The sequence below is a fragment of the Vanacampus margaritifer genome, chromosome 1 (assembly GCF_051991255.1).
Source record: "Vanacampus margaritifer isolate UIUO_Vmar chromosome 1, RoL_Vmar_1.0, whole genome shotgun sequence".
NCBI classification, from domain to species: Eukaryota; Metazoa; Chordata; class Actinopteri; order Syngnathiformes; family Syngnathidae; genus Vanacampus; species Vanacampus margaritifer.
The window spans coordinates 1,839,866-1,854,202 of NC_135432.1; the positions used below are offsets into that span (position 1 = coordinate 1,839,866).

Consider the following 14,337-nt stretch of genomic DNA (forward strand, 5'->3'; position numbering starts at 1 on the left):
TCCGGTGAAATCATTAACCAGGTTATATAAGAGTTTCAGGTTAGTTTCAACTGTACTGTCCGTCCATTAGTGAACGCTTGAACTGAAAGTCGTGGCCCTCGGCAAAAACGGCTGAGCAGCGTCACGTCTGCCAAACAACTTCTGTTTTTGGAACAGAGATCAGACTTTTGATGAGCAAAAACTGTCAAAATTAAGTGACTAATCGACAAGTAATCGGTTATCAAATTAATCAACAACTATTTTAATAATCGAGTAATCATTTGATATAGTTCAAATACTTTGATTTCAGCATATCAACTAAGGGTGTGCACCCCCCCCCCCCAAAAAAAAAAAAAAAACGATTCTCATTTAGTTCGATTCAGAATCGATTTTAAATGTGCCAAAATCGATTTTATTTCAATTATTTCATACTGTCTTGCCCTTGTTTGTGCGTGCCTTTGCTAGGAGCACTGTTCATGTTGTACCCAATTTGGCCACTTAGGGACAGTGTGTGGTTCCGCGCTTTCTGATCCATTGTCAAGTTATAGCCGCATTAGAAAGTAGAAAGAAAAAGTCATGATCAGTTGCCAATAAAAGTGTTTTTTTTGCAGCGTAGGAAGAGCATATGCTGGTGAGTAATGTTAACATGCTTCTTTGTAAACATTCTTGAAGCGTTTTTTTGTATGAATAGTTGTTGTTTTGAGTGATAAAAGTGCTTTGAGTAGCGTGCTAATTATCATTAGCAAGTCAGACTGGCGTAGATCACGACAAATTGAAGCAGAAATCCTTGTCAATCAAATCATTTTGAATCGAAAATCGTTCTGAATCGACATTGATTCTGAATGGAATCGCAGACTTTTGTAAAACACTTTAATCCAAAATTAAACAGTATCCGATCAGTGGCTTACTCTAAAAACATTCGATAGTGACAGCACTAGAAAAATGTTGCCAACATTTTTTGCTCTACTTTGAAATCATCCCTGAAAGTGCAGACTTGGAGCATTTCCTGATCCCTCCTTGTGGCTTTGTCATTAGCGTGGAGCATGAATCAGCAGATTGTTCTGCTCTCTCATTAGAGGAGCCAAATGTTCTTCAACTCGTGTCTGGTCTGCAGCCTCACAACTCTTCCGTTGTGCCTAATTGCGCACTGGAAGCCACGGCGCTCCATGATCCGTGATATCCCAGACCCGATGAGCGCTGGCAGGGGGCTCGCCGGCCCTTTTTCAGTCCGCAGGGCTGCGGCTCGGATTACATGGGCTTCATCAACCTCGCCAACGTGAGACAAAATGGGAGGGAGCCCGGCAGGTGTGCTCCCGCGCAAGAATGCAGGAGGGAAAGTACCTGAATGGAGTGGCGGAGATTTCCATGGGATCGGCTGCAATGTGACCCTCGCTACACTTTCCACTCTGGACTTGACTTATCGCTCTGTAAACAACACTTGACATTGGGAAGGAATTGATAGAATTCCAAACGTTTACCGTCACGGGGGAGTGACGTTTCTTTTGTTCAACTTTTCTTTGCAATCCAACTGTCTATAGCAGGGGTCTGCAACCGGCGGCTCTGGAGCCACATGTGGCCCTTTAGTCCCTGTCCTGTGGCTCCCTGTGGATCTCTCTCTCTCTCAAAAAAAACTAAAACTTAGCAGAAATTATTTTTTAAATCTATATTCATCTCTATTTTTAGATAAAATATTCTTTAAATGCTATTTCATCACTTAAGCAACCCCCTTCGCTCTGGGCTGTTTTACTGGATTTTGACAAATTTTGCAAAGCCCACAGAATATTGTGTTCTATTGCTATAAAAACATGGAACCTACCAAAAGAAAGATTTGTTTCTATCTGTTTCCGTTTTGCAGCAATTAGCATTCGAATATAGTTAAGTTTCAGCATTATTCACAAATCTATTTAGAAATGTGAGTAAAGGAGTTTTTTTCAACACGGCCCTGGTTGATCTCTTTTACACTTCTGCCACCTGCTGGCCATTTGCGCAGTTGATAGGCTGCATCAAAGCCTTCATAAAAACATATAAATACGTCTTTGGGACACCTCAAACATTTAAAATGGAACATATTTATACGTTTTTGGGAGCAAATGAGTTAATGATGTAGATTTTTTTTTTTTAAAAAGTAATAATTTAATATTTTTTAAAATGTCAGTAAAATAAATGAAAGTTTGATGAAAAACTTAAATAAATAAAAAAAAATTAAAAAGCAGATTTTTTTTTAAAGGCAAAAAAGAAAATCTTGAATCAGTAGGCCTAACTGTTAAATGTAAAAAAAAAATGAAAGAATGAAAATTATCATAAAATGTCCATAACATTTCCCCCCAAAAGTCAGAAAGAAAAGGCACGAAAGAAAATGTTTAAAACCAAGAAGGAATCCCATAAAATTGCCCCCCCCCCAAAAAAAGTCAAAGAATTCATAGCTTAAAATGGCTGAAAAAAAGTAAATGAATAAATATATTTTTAAAAAGCCAGAAAATGGAAAAGGAGGCAGAAAATTTGCGTATGACCATAAACTTGTCGGAAATGTAAGAAATGTGACAGAAAGGCAGAAAAGTCAATGTATGAAAAATGAAGTCTGAAAAATCCTAAATAAATAAAAATCCAAAACCAGAAGATTGAAGGTCGAAGAAAATGAATCTGTACGAATAGGATGCTGCCTGTTTTTCTGTTATTTGTTGTTACGTAATTTAAACTGTCTTGGGCTCCACCGTTTCCTTCATCACAATCTTCAAATGTTTTGTGGCTTTTTTTGGAGGTTATTTATTTGCCCTCAAATGGCGTTTTTGACCGTAAAGCTTGCCGACCGCTGGTCTTTTATCACCTGCGTTGTTCACAACTACCGTTTGTTGCGGGTTTTCTGCTGCCTTCAGAAACGTGTGGACTTTGACCTACCAGCAGAACTCTTTTATCATCGGCTGAAGCCTGAGAAGGAGTTCAAAGGTTCGTTTAAATACTTTCTGCTTGGATCAGATGATGTTGGTGTGCTGAAGCTTGTGTACTTTGAAATGAATGTTCTAAAATTGGAATTGCTGTCTTTAGGCGAAAATGTGTGTGTGCGGAACGTACCTGCCAACTGCAGTCAAATGAAGTGAAATGCTAAGCCCATATATACAGCAGCTGTAGTAAAGGATTTGAACCCAACCTAGGATTGATGATTTGTTTTGCGGCCATACTTCAGGGTTCTCATAGTATGACGAGTTATTTTTCATTTCGTTTTTACTTTAGTTTTGTTTTTAAAAATTACATTTTTTACGATGGCATGTTAGAGCCACGTATAATTATTTTTCCAGAGAGGGGCTAATATTCCGAGAAAAAAAACTCACAAATTTCTCACTCTATAAAGTGGCAAATTTGCGAGAAAAAAACCCTCCGAAACTTACGAGAAATACACGTAGCGTAGCTCGATGTGAGGATTCGGTGGTGGTTAATGCGACACTGTTGATAAAATGAAAAGGCAGGATGGAGACGGATTCATTCTTAACTCTTTGACTGCCAGACGTTTTCAGAAAAGGGATGCCGTGGGTGCCAGCCGATTTAAGCATTTTTGACTGATCTTTCAAGGTCCACAGAAAATTATGTGTTTGGACTATGGAAACACACATACTACCATGAAGGATTGGACTCTCATCTTTCATCAGAAAAAAAAAGTTTGTTTCTACCTTATTCCGTTTTTCAGTAATCAACAATAGAAAATGGTTAGTTTCACCTCTGTTTTAAAAAAACGTCTTTTAACGTCTTTGGCACTCCTCCATATGATTTTACTAAACGTTATATAACGTTTTTGGCAGTCAAAGAGTTAATTTCAACTTTACTCGTCATACGCGGCAGCTAGAGCGACAACACTTCCTGATTCCTGACTAATGCTAACCAATCAGAAGCTAGCATACTTTAGGTAAATGCAAGTGAATGACAGAGAGCGGCAAATTCGACGACTTGTACAAAAATAAATAAAAAGACCAAAATGTAGGAATGTGTAAGTATTAATTCCAGAAAGATGAATGTACAAGTAAATATACATTTTAACAAATGAACTTAAATGCTTGAACACAACCTTAAATTATTGGCACACGTGCATTTCTCGTAAGTTTTTTTCTTGCAAATCTGCCACTTTATAAACTCGCAAATTTGCCACTTTATAAAGTTTTTTTCTTTCGGTATATTATCCCCCCTCTAAAAAACAAACATCTAACATTAAGAAACATCTCTCATTTATATAAGAGGATATGTTATGACACTTCATTAAATACACTCGATATCAAGGAAAAGGGAACTAAATTCAAGACACGATATGGGAAGAGTTGTGTGGGGAAAGTCACAAAGGTTTGACAAGTCAAATTTTGCAATGAATTCGATTGCGCAGTTGATAGGCTGCATCAAAGCCTTCATCAAAACATATAAATACGTCTTTGGGACACCTCAAACATTTAAAATGGAACATATTTATACATTTTTGGGAGCAAATGAGTTAATGATGTAGATTTTTTTTTTAAAAAAAGTAATAATTTAATATTTTTTAAAATGTCAGTAAAAGAAATGAAAGGTAGATGAAAAACTTAAATAAATAAAAAAAAATTAAAAAGCTGATTTTTTTTTAAAGGCAAAAAAGAAAATCTTGAATCAGTAGGCCTAACTGTTAAATGTAAAAAAAAAAATGAAAGAATGAAAATTATCATAAAATGTCCATAACATTTCCCCCCAAAAGTCAGAAAGAAAAGGCACGAAAGAAAATGTTTAAAACCAAGAAGGAATCCCATAAAATTGCCCCCCCCCCCCAAAAAAAAAAGTCAGAATTCATAGCTTAAAATGGCTGAAAAAAAGTCAATGAATAAATATATTTTTAAAAAGCCAGAAATATGTTTTAATACTCCTTCAGATTTCTATGTTTGTAAACGCACTCTTGACTGATTGTGGACAAATTGGTGACTATCTAAATATCGTCAGGGACTGTTTTATAATTGAAGGATTTTGGAAAAATGTTAAGGTAGAAATGGAAAAAAATGGTAAAAGCAAATGTTCCGTTGGATCCGGTGGCGTACGTGCTTGGAGATGTGACAAAAGGGTTGAAATGATTCAGGACAAAAGTATATTTGACGGATTCTGTTATTCTCTCTTTAGAACGGGTCGTGAAAGCAGAATGATGTGACTTGGACTATTTCACTCTGATGTTTGCATTGTCGTTACACTCTATGCGTTTTATTTGATCCAAGTCAGTTTTATTCTTTTGATCAAGGGGTTGTCATCGGTTAAGCGCAATGTTGTTTTAATTGTGAAAATGTAAAAAAAAAAAAGCGCATGCCAAAACTTCATCCAAGCAACTGTGAGCAGGAATCGGGAAAAACTGTGACGAAGACAAAGAAGAAGCAACAAAAACAAGAGTTTTTGAAGCCAACTTATGATTGTTGTTTTCATACTTTTGTCGCGATCGTGTAATGCTGACACATGCTAGGCTACTTGCTCATTTCAGTCCAAGAAACTTCATAGCATTAAGTAAGACACAAACTAATTAGCTCAGGCTCGTCATCAAATGTGACCAAATGCTTTTGACAGCGTGTTGTCGTTCTAAAAGGTTATGATGATGCAGTTTGATGTCTTACAATTCAGGTTCCGATCCCCTTTGGTCCAATAAATGCAATCTGACATATACTTAGATCAAGCACATTGAATAAATAATCAACTACACGAATGATTTGTCCTTAAGTGATAAAGCAAACGCTCACTGCCCGCCACCGTGGGGCAAAAAAAGTCCGACATACTTGAGGATGATGAGGACGATGCAGAAGTGGATCATGCATAAGACACAGTTTTGTGAATGTGCATGCAATGTGTGAAATGATCATAAAATACAGATAATGAGAACTTATGGGAAAGCAGCAGATACTTTGAGAAAAACTTGGCAGCTGGTCGATGTCCTTCCAATCCAGAAAAGCTTTGTCGTTCTAATGTCTCTGTAGCAGAATAATATTGCTCATCTCATCTCTCAGGGCTGCCATTGTTACGTTTACAAGCTTGCAGTTACGTCTGCCATCTTTTCTCATTTTGTCCAATTTTGTCCACAAAAGTGTTCTTTAGAAGCTTGCTCAAGTGGATTTGTTATGAACTTGTCAATAGAAATTCACATTCATCTTTTCTCCCCATTCTGTTACATTTAAAGGAGTTTTAGCTCCCCAAAACGTATAAAAACGAATAAATATTGTTCTGGTCCCAAAAACGTAATTATACGTTTTTTTTTATACGCTAGCCCGCATAGGTGGCCAACCCTGGTCCTCGAGGGCCACAATCCAGCCTGTTTTCCATGTTTCTCTCCCCTAACACACCTGGTTCATGATCAGGATCGTTATTGGGCTTCTGCAAAGCTGGCTGATTAGCTGATCATTAGATTCAGCTGCGCTGCAGGAGGGAAACATGGAAAACAGGCTGGATTGTGGCTCTCGAGGACCGGGGTTGGCCACCCCTGTAACAGAAGGCTTTGATGCAGCCTCTGACCTGAAAAAGTCACTCAAAGCAATGGTAGTGATTACAAAAAACGGCCAGCAGGTGGCAGCAGAATATAAGATATTAGCCAGGACCATGTTGCAAAAAGCTCTTTCCTTACTGTGTTAAACAGATTTGTGAATAATAATGAAACTTAGCTACATTCTAATGCTATTTGCTGCAAAACGGATGAAAGAATTGATGAAAGAAGGACTCTAATCTTTCTTTTGGTAGCTTCCATGTTTTTATAGCAATAGAACCATAAAAAGTGGAGCAAAACACACATAGGCTACAACCATAACAATTAGCATAAAGAAAATAAAAACTTACATAAAAGTATTGACACACAAAATAAACTAACCTTGTAAAAAGAGAACTCGTCTTGTCTCTGTTCTTCAGTTTCTCTCTGATGAATTTAGCATCGTGTACGTCTCGCTGTGTCTTAATGGTACTTTCTTATGCTGCATTCGAGGGAAGTGGGAAGTCAGACTTTTCCGACTTCAAACCAGGAAGTGTGTACGGGAACGCCCCCTTGAACTCGGAAATCCCACTTGAGAAGTCGGGCCCAAAAAAAGTACCCCGACTTCACCGACCGACTACAAAGTGACGTCACTCTGCCCCTTTGGAAACACACACCGTGAATGCGAAAACACAATTTACTCGAGTATAAAACAAGATGGCTTTCTTCATTCGTAAATATTTGACAAATAATATTCAAATGAATATTCGACATGACTCCACGTAACAACGTACGTACATGGCAGTATGCCGCAAACTCCCGGCATGAAATTCTACAGTAAACTACTGAACTGTATGCAATGCTTATGAAATAAGATAAAAACAATAAATGAAGCAAAATTGTGAGAAGAGGTCAAAATGTTTTGAGGACCAAAATAAAAAACAATGAATCACTATCCGCCATTTTGCTTGTTTACTTTCGCCTTTTCACGCTTTCAGGTCGGAACTGGAAAAGCAAACTTGGAATGATTCCAACTTCTGACCTTCCTTGAATGCAGCATTAAACAAAACTCTCCTTCCTGAGCTCTTCTTCTACTCCCTTACTGACTGACAAACACACGTTCCAGCCTGCTACAGCGCCCTCTCTGGCGCGGGTGGCGACAAACACCCAAAAGCAAAAAGAAAACAAAATGCACAAAAATGACAATGTGGCAATTACAGGAGTCAAGTGAGTCCGCGTCAAGTTAGAATAAAATGACAAGAGCTTTTCACTTTTTACGGAGGAACAATTTGTCCAACTTGATGATGTACAAGTGACGGCGACTTAAAATGCTTGACGTGGGACGAATTCCGTCGCTGCTTCCCTTCCGCTTCCTTTTTCCTTTCTGTCTTTAAAGCAGACGCTGGACCGAGTTCTTTTTTTTATGTCTCATACACGCTGCCTTCTAATCATCGGCCTTTTGACATCAGATCTTTTAAGATTTGCCCCGACTGTAATTTACTGTGAGGTATAGGAGTGGCCATTTTGCGATTTGTGAGATCTACGTTGCCAAATGTGTGTTGCCTAGCACAAAAGCACATTTTTAGACCTTTAAACATGCCGGCGACGTCAACGACATCCTACAGTAGACTGGATCTTAACTCTTTGACTGCCAAAAACGTTAAATAACGTTTAGTAAAATCCTATGGGGGAGTGCCAAAGACGTTAAAAGACGTTTGTTTCAAAACAGAGGTGAAACTAACCATTTTCTATTGTTGATTACTGAAAAACGGAATAAGGTAGAAACAAACTTTTTTTTTCTGATGAAAGATGAGAGTCCAATCTTTCATTTGGTAGTATGTGTGTTTCCATAGTCCAAAAACAACATTTTCTGTGGACCTTGAAAGATCACTCAAAATGCTTAATTCTGATGGCACTGGGGACAACCCGTTTTTGAAAACGCCTGGCAGTCAAAGAGTTTTAATAAGTCTCAAAGTACAAACTTCTGAGCGTTTGATATTTTGCGGCTTCATCTGAAAAATAAGCACATTGCAAGAATGACTCCGCCCATTCAACTAAGTCACACCGGCAATCAAGCGGCAACGGCGTGCTCTGTATGGCGGGGATAAATGGACATTTAAGCTGCGCGAATTCTCGTTTCACACATCTGGAACGGATTACGCACCATTACAGGCATTTTCTTGCACATAAATCACTTCTTTTGAAGGTCTGTTTCTTTGGTTGTGTCATTTCTTTTGGCACTAATTACACCTGCAAACAGAATATGGTGTTTGGCGAATGCTCACACTTTTCAGTTGGGCTTGTCAAGTATTCATGTTGATCAAATGCAGGCGCACGTGCAAATATTTCTCTATCAAATGAGTTATCAGATGACCCTTGGAGGATTTCTGTGCTGATCTCTCTGCTGATCTAGCGAGTCAATCTCTGGAGATTCCGCTTGCTCATAAGCCCTTGAGAGGCCGACCTGATCCGGTCCCGCTTTACGGGAGTATAAAACGCTTTATGATGCCATCATCTGACATCCTGACACTAATGTCCTCCTCGCCACTCGGATCCGAACGAATGCTTCTTACGCGGCAAGTCATGTTACAATGCAACATTGTGACGTCATTTCAGCAAAATACGACATTCTTGAAAGACGGCGGCGACAGTTTGTCATAAAATGTTCAAATGTTCAGTCATTTGGAATGAAGTCATTGTAGCAAATGGAAAATGAGTTTTGTTTCCTGAATTAGAGATGCTTGAATATATGCATTGACGTTGTCGTGTTTGGCTTCAAGCGCGTCCAACCGTATCGTATTGTACAAAAACACACAATAAAACATTTACTGCCCTCATAACCTGCAAACGGGGACAATTTGAGCACAAAGCAGGCCTGTGCCGAATGTATTGTCCTTCCTCGCTCTTCTTTGTTGGTGTCTCATGGCAGTTGGCAAACCAGCCGAATAGCTCATTACTGCCACCAATTTCCACTGTAAGGGATTAATAATAATAAAAATATAATTAATTGATTATAATTAATTCTGAAAGCTATCATTGAAGCTCAATGGGGATATTATGCCTTGAATCATCATTTGTGTGATGCCCATGGATACATTTGCAATGTACAGTTGGAAATAGGATTTGAACCTCCGACCTCTAGGTTACTGGGCAATGCGCTTAGCAACTGCGCCACCGAGTGCAGGGCGTCAAAAGTTGCACGTCTGTCTGTTGATTGTGCCATTGAAAAGGAATAGGGAACATTTGATATTAAATGTTAAATTGTGGGAAAAAAGTATGTGGAAGGAAGGCGTGACATTTTGGAGCAAAGTTGAAATTAATCGGCTGCATTGTGTGGAAGTTGTTACTGGACAAAAAAATAAAATACCGGACAAAAAAAAAACAGGTGGGATAAAATCTTGTCATAAGTAAAATAAATAATTCCGCTAGGAATTCCGCTTTTTTTACCCCCCCCCCCCCCCAACTTTTTTTGTAGTTCATTGTGTATGCACATGACTCCGACAGATAACATCTTCTGCTATAACAAAGACATTTGTGGTATGCTCTAATATGAGTTACTTTTCATTTGGTCATGATACAATTATTTGTTCATGAAATTTGAACTCTTCAACATTATTTATGTGTTAACTTAGTAATCACATTAGTTAGATATGATGATATTCTCAGTGATAGTTTTTAAAAGCAAAGGCAGTCCAATGTTTTTGAATGTGACTGATTTTGAGTTGACTAAAACTGCCATTTTATATGGGATAGTTCAATATACATTGAAAATTTATGCTGTTGTTTTGTCTATTTCTTTGTCATGTGAGTGCATTGAAAGTACTTAAAAACACGGACCCTGGACCTAGCTGGGTGCCAGCGGCCCCCAGACCCCCGGCTAAATTTTCAGATAATTTCACTTTGGTCAAATCACATCCCTGAATAAAGAAATCTGAATAACATAAGTGTGAATACTGAAAACATTTACACAAATAAAAAGATGTCATCTATTCAGCGTCTTGGCATTATTAATGACGAAGTGAATTGGCTCAAGTTGAGCGATCAACAACTCTCGAGCGAGAACTCTTTTCTCCGTGTCTGACCTAAAAACAACCACATGGTGGAAGCAAAAGTCAGGAAGCGGGCGCAGTCTTTGGCGTGATTGTCAGGATGCTCGGCCTTCGGAAAGGCCAAAGGGCCAACGTCACACCAGAGGAGGGACAGCTTCGGACAGGTGTGGAAAATGGCTGACCACAAACATCCGGACGGATCTTGGCTTGGAAATGTCTGGCTTTGTTAGCTGACGATGTCGGGGCTTCTTTTTCATTTTGTGTCAAAGTGGCTGTGGTTTTGCAGCACCTTTGCTCTTCCTGTCTGCCGACATCTTGTTTTCCGTCTTTTCTGTGAGGAGTGCTAACAATTGCGACGGCGTTCTGCCTTCGGTCATTGTCGCAGCACAATTTCAAAACGTGCGCTTTGCCAGTTGCAGTTGATTCACCGTGCAGATGCATTTGGTCGTTTGGGTCGACGTTATGACGGACGATATCAAAGCCAGCAAACAACATCAAGGCAGCTGACGACTCACGGAGCGAGCCGAGCCGCCTCAGAAGTTGTGAGGCAATACAAGCGACTTACCAACTTGAAGCTGTACAAATCGACAAGGCGCCGAAATCATGGAAAGATGGACACATAAATTTCAAAAGCTAAAAAAAATCACGTCAGCCGGAACCCTGGAAATTGCTTTTTATGAATCCGCATGCGCGCGGGGGATTCCCGTGCTATTTCAGCACCGCCACCTGGTGGTCGGGAGGGACGAAATCGGACAAAATATACATTTGATAACATTTGAACTTGCCGTAGCAGTTGTGTGCATTCTGTACCGTATCGCCAGGTGTCACCAACGTGGGGCCCCCAAGGACCACATGAGTAGCCTGCAGGTCTTTTCTAAAAATAGGTCACCAGTGTTGGGACATTGTGATTTGCTTGGTTAGGTGTAGAAGTACGAAGGCCCTAAAGTGACATAGTAGGGGGCAAAAATTCATTTGCGTTCCTTCAGAAAAATGTGAGAAAACGCAACGTTTTTTTCAAGCGGACGCCTTTTTATTAATTTATTAATTTATACGCATTTATGTACTTCCGAGACCGTTTGGATACTGTAGCCTCTAATGCGCGGGTACGAGGCGGCGGCATCATAACATGGATATCTACAGCAGTACCTTTTCAAAATAAAATGTAAGCTTTCCCACTATTGTAGACGCTCCATCCTCGTCGTTTTTGCTCACACAGAAGTTGACCCGAGAGTGCATCAACTCTTTTAAAAATACAATAAAATTGCGCCCTCTTTTGCGTTTTCTCGCAATCATTGCGAGGGAACGCAAATTATTTTTTCTCCTTCGTATAGAAGTGATCATTTGATTTATAGAAATAAAGTGTTGCATGTATTGACCTAATTTCCTAATTATTGTGCGAAATAATTAACATGATCAGTGAATATCATTATTTTTTAAGAATAACAAAAAATAACGCTATTAAGGTAATATGAGAGCAAATTGTTATTTCAGAAGTGCGTATCAAACTGGTAGCACTTTGCAATCGTCATTGCTCAAGAAGTAGTTGACACCAGGGATTCTCAAAATGTGGCATACCGGCTCCCTCTAGTGGCACGCTATAGAATCACTGCTTTGTTCATGTTTTACGTTCATGTTTCTGCAAAGAGCTTTGTGACATCTGCTGATTTTTGAAAGCGCTATACAGAAACTTGACTTGACTTGACTAACCACAGTTTAGTTGTATTTTATTAATATGCTCAATACCACTTTTTTTTTCCCAGACAGTTAACCAAATACAAGTATTCTGTCTTTGAGTACTTACAGATACTTGTAGAGCTTTTGACGAAAACAAAAAAGTCAACAAAGACCTTTTCCTTATGACACAGAATGATGATTAGTGAGTATAGTGCCATCTACTGCAGAGGAGGACTTACTCAATGTCAGATTTTATTTATTTTTTTGCCGTAAGTATCGTTAACGAGTATGCGATACCTTAAAATAAGGCCGGAATTGGCTGATATTAAAAACCATCATCAACATCGGTACTCACCCATTCCTTGTATTTTACTTGTTAGTAAAATACATTTAAAATGAATGCATTTGTTTTAAAAAAATTGATTTACTTATTTAACATTTATGTTTTAATTGAATTATGATTTGAGTACTTTTTTTTTTACTACACTGGTAATATTGAAATGTCGTCACAGCGGCTTACAAGACTGAACACACTTTTTGGGAAGGAAACTTGTCTGCTTTTGGTTGAACACTTACTTTGGTCATGCGGTGGTACTTGAAGATCGGCGTCTATTTTTAGAAGCTCTGGTTTCCACTATATTGAGTAGCAGAGGTTCATGGTCACACCCGTCCGCCTTTTCTGTGATGTGGCCGTCACGAACGCTTGCTCTCATCGTGTGGCGTGAGGGGGCGTGTCTTGTCCGTATGGAAGCAGTTTGATCGAAGCTAGCCTCGAGACTTCCTCCGTCCGACGTTCTCCTTCCCGGCAAGAAAGCCGACGCGCGGCGGCGTTTGCTTTTTCAGTTTTGTCGAGCAATTAGCAGAGCGAGGCCGGAGAGCGGGATTGATGTGTTAGCATACAAACAGCTGCGTGTGCAGCTGGATCACATTTGCATAATACCCATAAGACATTTTTGTTGCCGCATTTACGTCATTTCTCTTCACATATCCAACATGGAAGCGCGTCTGTGTTTGAGACTTTCTTGTGATGAGCGCGTGAGTCTGCCAAGGCAACATTTTGCCTCTGGCCTGCGCGCACACGCATGCACGCGAACATGCGTGTCATCGAGCACAATCTGACAGTTGCCTCTGCCTTTAAAATCAGTGGCTTGCGTGTCTTCCGGCTCGGAGTGACTGTAAATGTCGTGAGTCGATAGTGGAGCCCGTTTAAACGAGTACGACAGAATATTGGGATTGGTCACCAAAACGTGCTTTTTCTTTTCTTTTCTCAAATTGATCTTCATTTGTGGAATATAGTAGTAGACGAATCTCACTCAACTCCCAGAGGAGAAAAGTCATACATGTCAACCCATAAGGTTTGTCCGTATTTCTTACGGATTTTTAAGTGTTGCAAAAGCATACGGGCGTATTTGGAAATGAATACGGATTTAACTGTTTTCATGAAAATAATAATATTAGTATATATTGCTTACCCTTTTTAAATGGATTTAGTATTTACTGTCGGCTACGTGCTACACGTGTGCATAAGCTCGATTTAAACAACAACCGGTCACAAAATCTCGTCTATCGCGCGAGACTTCTAACAGTTTCCTGACATGCGCAGTTAAGAAATTTGTGTTAGCGCGAAAATTGCGAGTCGTTCGCAGTGGTTGAGAAAATGGGGGACAGGCCGGCCAAAAAAACAAGATACACCGGACGTTTTCGTTGGGAATGGACGGATTTATTTAAGGTAAAGAGTATGCATCATGTTGGCTTTGTTGACGGGACATTAAGGTTGCGGCATCTGGCATTTACGATGTCAAAGAACATTTGAAATCAAAGTTGCACGAGAGAAATGTGAAGCAACAAAAAAGTCAACCGTCCCTGTGATATTTAGAAATCTGTTTTTTCTTTGTGCAATAAAATGTCATTTGGAACAAGATACTGTCAATGTCTTCATATAAGAAAGAAAGTAAGGTAAGATTAATGTTATTGCATGAAACAGCTTTAGTATTGATAAAACTGACATAAGGATTTTTATGGGAAAATAAGGATTTTATGGGTTTGTAATACGGGTGGGACCAAATTAGGCTTGACATGCATGAAAAGTGCTTTATTTAGGAGTGTCAGGCAATTCAAATGTTGTAATCGTTATTAATCGCATGACTTCAATAGATAACTCGTGATTAATGGCAAATTTTCTATCTGTTATAAATGTACAAT

The 14,337-nt window shown here is 39.2% G+C and overlaps 1 protein-coding gene across 12 annotated transcripts in view; it reads left to right on the forward strand.

Moving 5' to 3' along the window:
* Positions 1-14,337, forward strand: part of LOC144052449 (membrane-associated guanylate kinase, WW and PDZ domain-containing protein 1-like) — a 118,369-nt gene that overhangs the window by 1,493 nt on the left and 102,539 nt on the right. The window contains exon 1 of one of the 12 annotated variants that reach the window (XM_077566589.1): positions 2,541-2,922. The exons of the other annotated variants lie outside the window; for them this stretch is intronic. Coding sequence (XP_077422715.1) covers positions 2,715-2,922 — 208 coding nt within the window. The 5' untranslated portion in view covers positions 2,541-2,714. Of the gene's footprint in view, positions 1-2,540; positions 2,923-14,337 lie in introns of those variants that run through there. 12 annotated transcript variants of the gene reach the window in all.